The sequence below is a fragment of the Poecilia reticulata genome, linkage group LG11 (assembly GCF_000633615.1).
Source record: "Poecilia reticulata strain Guanapo linkage group LG11, Guppy_female_1.0+MT, whole genome shotgun sequence".
Taxonomy (NCBI): Eukaryota; Metazoa; Chordata; class Actinopteri; order Cyprinodontiformes; family Poeciliidae; genus Poecilia; species Poecilia reticulata.
The window spans coordinates 7,653,275-7,661,945 of record NC_024341.1 but is presented as its reverse complement, the minus strand read 5'-3'; the positions used below and the strand labels follow the sequence as shown (position 1 = coordinate 7,661,945).

The following is an 8,671-nucleotide window of genomic DNA, read 5'->3' as shown; positions in this document are numbered from 1 at the left end:
TGTGTGTGTGTGTGTGTGTGTGTGTGTGTGTGTGTGTGTGTGTGTGCGTGTGTGTGTGCGTGCGTGCGTACGTACGTACGTACGTATGTATGTATTTATTATATTAATGATACAACCAGCCAACAGTTGTCTGGACCAATCACAATACAGCTGTGTTGTAAGTTATTGCAATGATATTATAACTAAAGATTGCTTTTCTTAAAAAAGGAAAGGTCCAGTTCTAAAGGACAAACTCAAAAAGATACAAGTTCAATGAGCTCATTGTCTATTTGACATTCCCAAATAGGTTGTCGTACTGCAATCACATGCCCATAGATAGACAAACAGTGATTACAGTCTATGTTGGTTTCACATTTTAATAATATATTTGTGTAAATAAAACCTTTCAGGATATTTTCTGACCTGTTCAATTAATTTTAAAATTGTAAAAGTATGGTGTACTTCCTAACCAAAAGCTTTAACAATCACTGTCAAATGAGGATATTTCCAGCACAACCAGGTGATACCACCACGTACGTGTACGTGTAAAACATATGAAACTACAATGACTCAAGTTTTCAGCTTCCAGTGTGTTTACTACAAATGTACTTTCAGTCTGCCTTCAACATCCCTGTTCTCCTGACATCTGCTGAGCACGCTCTCTGTTCTCAGAAACATGCACTGTCCACGCGTCGGTTCCGTGTGTTGATTGGCTACACCCGAGACAAACAAAGATTTTCAACCAATAGGAACAGTGTGCACGCGCTGAGCCATTTCTTCCATCCTGGCTGCACATGTTCAGCTGGGGTGCGTCATATAAAAACCCCTGCGCTGTCTTTGTTTACAGTAAAGGGAAGTGAACAGCGTAACACAGGGTTCTATTACGTTCAAACGCTATTATTCAAAAAGGTACACGTTAACAGCATCGACTAGGATCACATCGCAGTTATGGTGGCAATGACGAAGAAGGTGAAAACCTTCCAAATCACCTTATCGGATTCAAACAAGTCCTTCTACTGCGGCGGGGACAAGGTGTGTGGCCGAATTGAAGTAGAGGTGAGCGACGTGACTCGGGTGTCTGCAATGAAGATACTGGCTCTGGGCTGCGCCAAAGTGGAATACGCTAAAGGCAAGCAACGGTGCCGCCAGGAGGCCGAGTACTTGCGCCATGAAGAGGTCCTGCAGCTGAGCGAGCAGCCCACAGGTTCGGACTTTCTCACTTTTGTATGTTAACTTATATTTTACATATTCCAGGGGAACAGTAAAACATGGAACTTTAAATGTAGCTGTTTTTTCTTAGTTTTTTAACTAATGAGTTAACTTTATGCATGCCCCACTCTGCCAAAGAAGGAAACATTCAATTTAACACCACCTTGTATTGAAACAAATATTTTCTCAGTAAAGAGTTATTAAAATCTCTTTAAAACTTGTCTTTACAGATTCCGATGGCTCAGTTGTCTTAAGGCCTGGTAATAAATATGAGTACAAGTTTGGATTTGACCTTCCTCAGCAAGGGTAAGAGTCTCAGAATTCACATTTATTTACATCTCTCCACTGAATTCTTGCACAGAGCCTGCTTTTTGAATTGCTCATTTCTCTACTCACAGGCAGCTGGTGTCTTCATACAAGGGGAAGTTTGGTTATGTCCATTATTATGTAAAGGCCTTAATGGAGAGGCCACAGCAACCTACTCTGGAGTGCAAGAAATGCTTTGAGGTGGAGGAACCTCTGGACATCAACACACCAGACCTGCTGGTAAGTTGACCTGAAGTAAAATCTTTTTTGCAGTCATCCAAGTCAAATCAGTCAAAACACACACATAATCCACAAATTATGTCTTTTCAGTCCATTTTAATTGAAGAATGTATTTTCTTCTTTTAAATAGTATGAAATATCCCTGTTAAGACTAAATTTAGTAAAAGCAGAAAAGCCATATGAACTAAATGTTACCATTTCAGTGTATTTTTGGTAAATGGGTACCCAGATTTTCTGACCTGATACGGTAGTAGCAAGATGGATGTCTTCCAGTGTATTGTATCATGAAATAATAATGCATGTAGAAAATGGTGGATTCATAAACCTTGCATCTAAAATGCATCTTTCACTTTAAACACATGTTGAAGCCTTTATATCATAACCAAAACAAAACAGCTCTTACAAGAAAATTCACTGCGGGTAGTTCCACATCAACGCCGCTTGCCACACTGACTGAGAAGGCGTGGTTGAACAAATACCTAGTGGCAGAATAGTGTACTACAAAAACCCGCTTGCAGCAGCGTCATTCTGGAAACTTTTTTTGGAAACTTCCCTCTAAGTCGTGTTTTAGATTGTTCTTGAAAAACTAATCAGTCACGGCTGATGATTTGATGATTAGTGGGTGCACTCACGGCTGCACAGTGAACCCATTGATATTTTACAGCAGACAGCCGCTACTCTCTCTTGCAGGTACTGCTTATCCCCGCTAAATCTTTTAGGGGTACACAGTACCCAACCGTACCCTCCTACTTTCACCCCTGAGTGTTCATTCGGAGCCTGCTCGCAGAAATGCGAACTGCAGATTGCCATGTTAGTTGACATACTGTTTGTGGTAAAATCTTGCCTTCCCACCTGGATGATTCTCACCTAAGTTTAAAATGTTTTTTTTCTGTAGTTTTTTCCCCTTCACCGTGGCCGGATCAATTGCAGCCTGAATAGCCACACATAAAAAAGTTTTAACCAACCTGAGCGAACAAAACCACCTTGAGCTCAGGAGTCAGACCGGCTCCGATCACCTCCAGTTACGTCACGCAAACCGCATGTCTTTTCAAACCTTTTTTGTGAATTCAACACTTTAAAACATTCACTGGCTTAAAAGAGACCAGCGAATGCAGCAACCAGATTTACAGTCTGACCTCAGAAAATATTTTTGTACCATTTAAAGAAACTTCAAATAGGCATTTTAAGCATATCTTTACAAAATCCTTGAGGATTAGTTGGACATAAAGTTACCAGTAGAGATGATTTATATTTTTCTGTGTGCCATTAGTCTCCCACAGGTGGCACAAAGGAGAAGAAGGTCACCTGCATGTTCATCCCTGACGGTCAGGTGTCGCTGAATGCAAAAATTGACCGGCGTGGATTCTGCGAGGGCGAAGACATTTGTATCAATGCAAAGTTTGAGAACACTTGCTCACGCATTGTGGTGCCCAAGGCCGCCATCATCGCGAAACATACGTACCAGGCCAATGGCCGCACCAAGGTCTTCCGTCAGAAGCTTTCTTCGGTGCGTGGAAACCACATTATCTCAGGCATGTGTGATGCCTGGCAGGGAAAGACTATCAGGGTGCCAAAGATCAAACCGTCCATGCTTGGCTGCAACATCATTCGTGTGGAGTATGCTCTAATGGTAAGTCTGCTGTGCCAGTCTGAGTGCTACCCACGTGCTTTTGTTGGGAGAATGTTCCTAATTTATGCCTTCCTCATTCGGCAGATTTATGTCCACATCCCAGGTAGTGAGAAGCTAATTCTAGAGCTACCTTTGGTTATTGGAACTGCTGGTCTTGGTAGCCGTAGCAACAGTGTTAGCAGCCAAGAGGGTTCAGTCAGCAATGCGTCTCAGAGTTGGGTGTCCCTCAGGATGCCCTCTGAGCCTCCAAGTTACTGTGACATCACTAAGGACTGCCGCCTGGACCAGCCTCTTACCCCGCTGTTGGATGATGTTGACTGTGACGATAGTCCCATCTTCATGAGTGCACCCAGCTTCCAGTTCCCATCACCTCCAACATACACTGAGGTAGGCATCTCAAGACTTAGTGACATCATCAGACATCGATGCCTGATATTCACTGCAGGATTTTTGGTATTGCACATTATATAATAGATTCCTCAAATCTAGTTTTTATATTATGGAAAATTCATGCACACAATTACAGCAATGTGTAATAATGTGGATGTTTGCAACGGCGCAATGAACAAACCCTTCTCTTTTTAATGTACGAGGTTAGTCCGCTGTCCCAGTATATCTCTTGTTAGCAAGCCAAGTGTTTGCTAACAGTTTCTAACTGTAACATAATCAAAACTATTTGTTAAAAAGTAATCCAGTTGAAAGAATATAAGAATGCTAGAGGCGTTGCTGATTCCAGTGGCGTAGGAGGAAATTGTAATTTCCTTCAAGGAGGCCCAAGTTAGCCTGACTCAGGTTTACTGGCTCAGGCTAACGGATATCATATCCGTTATGATATCCGTATGTAGCTAAAGCAACAATACTAAAATGTTGCAGCAGTGTTGAATCTCCATTTGCAAAAACTAGCCAAAAATTTTTTAACTTGATGAACATTTGGATGAATGATCCTGCCAAAATTAGCAATACAAATAGAAATAAATCACTGGCTTGAAAGTAGTTCACCTTAATCTTTGTCCCAAAAATTAAAGAAAACTTTCCCAACTTATTTGATTATACATCTTGACATAAAGTAGAATTTCTTTATCATTTTCAACAGTATTAACAGTATTAATTTTTATTATCACTAATTTCTAATTATATTTATGTTATTGTTCTATTAATTATTTTCAGTTAATATTTTTTCATATTTTGTAATTAATAAAATGTTTCTATTCTAATTTTTTTCGAAGCTTTAAGTTGGAAAGGTTTTTATTCTTACTTGTGGAGTGTTCTTTTTGCCACCTTAATTACTTTATCAATTCATTTACTTCTAATTTTATTGCAGTTTTCTCAGGAAATATCATCCAGAGGCATACTAAAAATTGGTTACTTTTTATTATTTTGAAAAGAGATGAATAAGGGGAGAAGGAAAAGGTGGATGCAAGAAAAAAGGATTCACAAAAAAGATGCAGTCTAAAAACTGGGAAAAGAGATAACAAATTATAGTAATGTAACAGTTTAGATGATCTCCCATGCAAGTTCAGCAAAGATCTGAGCACTTTAATTATTTTAAGATTTCTTTTTTCAACAAAGTTGTAACTATAGAGGGAGAAATAAAAGACAAGAAGCCACAAGTGCAGCTATAATAAGCAACAGGCAAGAAAAGAACAGTAACTAACGTGTTAAACAAAAGTAAGAATAAGACAACATCCACATTTAATCTCACAAGTTGTACCATTTCTTCTTTGAATAGTTTTCCATGCTTACAAATATGTTTTTCCTTAATTCCATTTGTTTTGAAGTAGAAGCGGTGAAGGAGAGAAAACCAAAAGGGTAAATAACAACTAGGAAGGAAGAGACAAATTAGAACTGTGTATTAGACCTACCTCCTAAAAAGTATAAATCCCCCCCAAAACTTCCCCAATTCACTTTTAAAAATGGATATTCTCTTTTTCAGGAGAACCCTTTTAAATCAAAGTGCTCCTTAATTTATAGGTGTATTAACCCCTTTTTAAAAAAGTGGTTTTCCGGCTCTGTGGTTTAACTGTTAGACACAGTTAAACCTTATCTAAACTGTGCTTATTTCTTATTTTTCCAGACAGAGGAGGAGTACAATGGGAATTCAGTCATGCTTCCTGTCTGCTGAAGCTCATCAGTGGGATCCTGGAGATGTATTCAAGCTCTCACTGACTATTCTTTAACGGCACTTACCATATGAAATGGGATGGTGGATGTGAAGCCAGGGATATAAAGATAAAGAGAAAGATTCTTGCTCATCACCGTGCTTCATCACATCCAAAGTCTTCCTTCTGGTGCTTGTTGGGCATATGGCCTGAGGTCATAGATTCTGTGGCATATTACATTTCTGAGTAAGATGTTAATTCTTAAGACTGTGGGGCTCGAGCATCAGATGTGTCAGACTCCAGCCATCTATAACTTGTTTTCTTTTAATCATGAATCTCTGTCATTCCAATCAAATCTTGGATTTTTAAGAGAATTTAGAGGAAGGCTCACTATTTTGTTAGTGTCGCAGTACTGTAAAGAATTTGTTGGGAACAAATTTTTAACAGGCATAAAAGAACCATAAACAGCATTCTTTTTTCCATGTATGCCAGTGTTTTGAGCATCCACTTAAGCCACATTTTATACCACAACTCTTGACTTAATCTTGTTTGATGCTTGTTGGTTTTTGATGTAAAAGTAAAATATTTCCTGGGGAAAAAAATCCACTTTGTTAAAAATGTCTATATTTGACTCCCATTTAACACTGCAAGTGCCAAAATTCATTCAAGTGGCAACATGCCCAGATTGTTTTCTTGTAAAAGCACCTTATGTGAACACAAGCTTTGTATGTAATTTGCAGTTGTCTAAGAAGGCATTTCACAGTAACGTCTACTTTGTTCTCATTCTTTAATTTCTGAACTTTCAGGGCCCAAAATGAGTTCGTTGTGAAAGACTGTATATTTGCAATGCTTTGTGAGTTATTTTTGTATGGAACCCTATGGGTCATTTTTGGAATAAATAAATGTCTAAAATGAGGCATAATTTCTGCTCTTCAACATATCTGAACGTTTTTGTTTCAGTTTCACCTTTGAAGAGTTGGTCAAGATGCATAATCACACTAAATTTAGTTCAAATTCAAAAATACTTTATTTTTGAATAATAAAGTATTATTATTTTTAAAATGTTGTGACTGAGTATCCTCAGATAATATGTGGATGGAGATGCTGTGGTCAGCAAGCCACCGGTAGCAATGAATCTAAAGAAGCCCTTGACTGAAGAAAAAATATGATAATGTGATATGAAAGTTTCCCTCATTGCTGTGAGTTGATAACACACAACAGGTGCAACCATTATAATTTAATATTTGTCATGACTGTTGTCTGCGCATTTAAAGCTGAGAGGGAAAAAATCATTTTAAGTTCAGTGGCATCAGTGCATGGCAGCCTGGCTAGTAGCTAAGACTGCCCCAAAAAAGATGCAGTCCAAAAACTGGGAAAAGAGACAACAAATTATAGTAATGTATAAAGCTATAATTTGTATAGCTTTATACATTGTACCTTTATGTAAAGGTACATAAAGGTACCTTTACAGGTAGCTAAGACTGGTGGCAAGCTGTCTTAGCTACTAGCTTGCCACTATCAGCATGTGTGTGAGCATGAATGGTTAAATATTATGTCATGTATTTTAAGTGTGTACTTTAGATGGAATAAAAATCACTAGGGTATCCTAACTGAAAGAAAAGATGATTTCTGCTTAATAGTAACAAGAATGAATGGGTGGAAATTGACCCTTAATTTTGCTTGTTGTTCAATCTAAGCTGAATTTTAAAGCAAAACTGTCAAAGTTTGTTGTAATGAGTCTCAATGCCTGCAAGTCATAATGTAATGGAATATTGTTTTTGTTTTTGCTTGTATGGGGGGGGTGCGAACTGTCAGATAAGGCGGTGTTGGTGTTCCTGGTGTTGCTTATATTCAGAGTGCTTGGTCTCTACGTGGTGAAGCAGCTTGAAGCTTCATTAGCAGCCAGTCGCCGCATGTTACACAGAGCGGCTTGTAATGTGGGACTCACCTACTGGTCTGGGATAAATCCGTTCTCCTGTCTCTTCTCTGGCCCTTTTCTCTTTGCAAAGAAACTTTCCAAAGACATCTGATCTGTTTCTTACTCATTTTGCTGCTTGTGGGCTCAATGTTGGCGGTCAAGTAACCGAAAGAATCCAGTTAAAAGATTTTCAAAATAAAAGATCCTCCAGACTCAAATAATACATAAAACGGAAATATTTCGGCCCGGTACCAATTGGTCCACGGACCTGTACCGGTCCACGGACCGGGGGTTGAGGACCACTGCTCTAAATGACTTCTTCAGTAGAGATAATGACCATTATTTTATTTGTATAAATTTCTGATTAGAATGTAGAATAAACATATTTATTTTGTGTTTTTAGTGATTTATTTAACCTATTCTTATTCCGGGATGGAATGACTATGTATATAGAGATTTTTAAAAACTAGACTTTGCTGCATAAATTTGAATTCATTGTGGATCATCCATCCATCCATCCATCCATTTTCTTGCACCCTTGTCCTTCAGTGGGGTCGGGAGGGCTGCTGGTGCCGATCTCCAGCTAGTGTACCGGGCAAGAGGCGGGGTCACCCTGGACAGATCGCCAGTCTGTCGCCTGGCGACCTGTCACCACCCTGGATCTGTGTGTCTCTGTGTTGCACGGCAACACAGAGACACACAGGACACACAACCATGCACACACACACTCACACCTAGGGGCAATTTGGAGAAGCCAATTAACCTGACAGTCATGTTTTTGGACTGTGGGAGGAAACCGGAGTACCTGGAGAAAACCCACGCATGCACAGGGACAACATGCAAACTCCATGCAGAAAGACTGGGGCTGGGAATCGAACCCAGAACCTTCTTGCTGCAAGGCAACAGCTCTTCATTGTGGATCAATAAATAGATTTTTACTTATACAGTTTATACAAGTACATTTAATTTAAACATTTATTAGCCAGATATCAACTGTCAAAATACCACATGCATATCTGACCACTCTTCCTAGCAGCGTTTTTTGTAGGTTGTTTGTACCATCCCAATAACTTCCCCTGTCTCTCAGATGAGAGACGAGTTTGGGTCAAATGAGTGTGTGAGGGTTCTGAGAGATGCTGAATGGAATCCAAAAATAATCTTAATTTATTACAAAAAAGTTAAAAAATAATTAAACAATGAAGAACTGGGCCCAAAAACTGAGGTCAACATAACAAACTCCAACTCAGGTAGTAACACAAAGAACTCAAGCACAAAACTGACCTAACAAAC

The 8,671-nt window shown here is 39.1% G+C and overlaps 2 protein-coding genes across 6 annotated transcripts in view; both read left to right on the top strand.

Annotated features, from left to right (window-relative positions):
* The window catches only part of dlgap3 (discs, large (Drosophila) homolog-associated protein 3), a 908,365-nt gene that overhangs the window by 332,821 nt on the left and 566,873 nt on the right, over positions 1 to 8,671 (top strand). The window lies entirely within an intron of this gene.
* Positions 775 to 6,399, top strand: txnipa (thioredoxin interacting protein a). Its single transcript, XM_008421574.2, has 6 exons — positions 775 to 1,183; positions 1,419 to 1,494; positions 1,587 to 1,734; positions 3,005 to 3,364; positions 3,449 to 3,751; positions 5,439 to 6,399. The coding sequence occupies exons 1-6, from the start codon at positions 928 to 930 to the stop codon at positions 5,484 to 5,486; spliced, it is 1,191 nt and encodes a 396-aa protein (XP_008419796.2). The 5' UTR covers positions 775 to 927; the 3' UTR covers positions 5,487 to 6,399.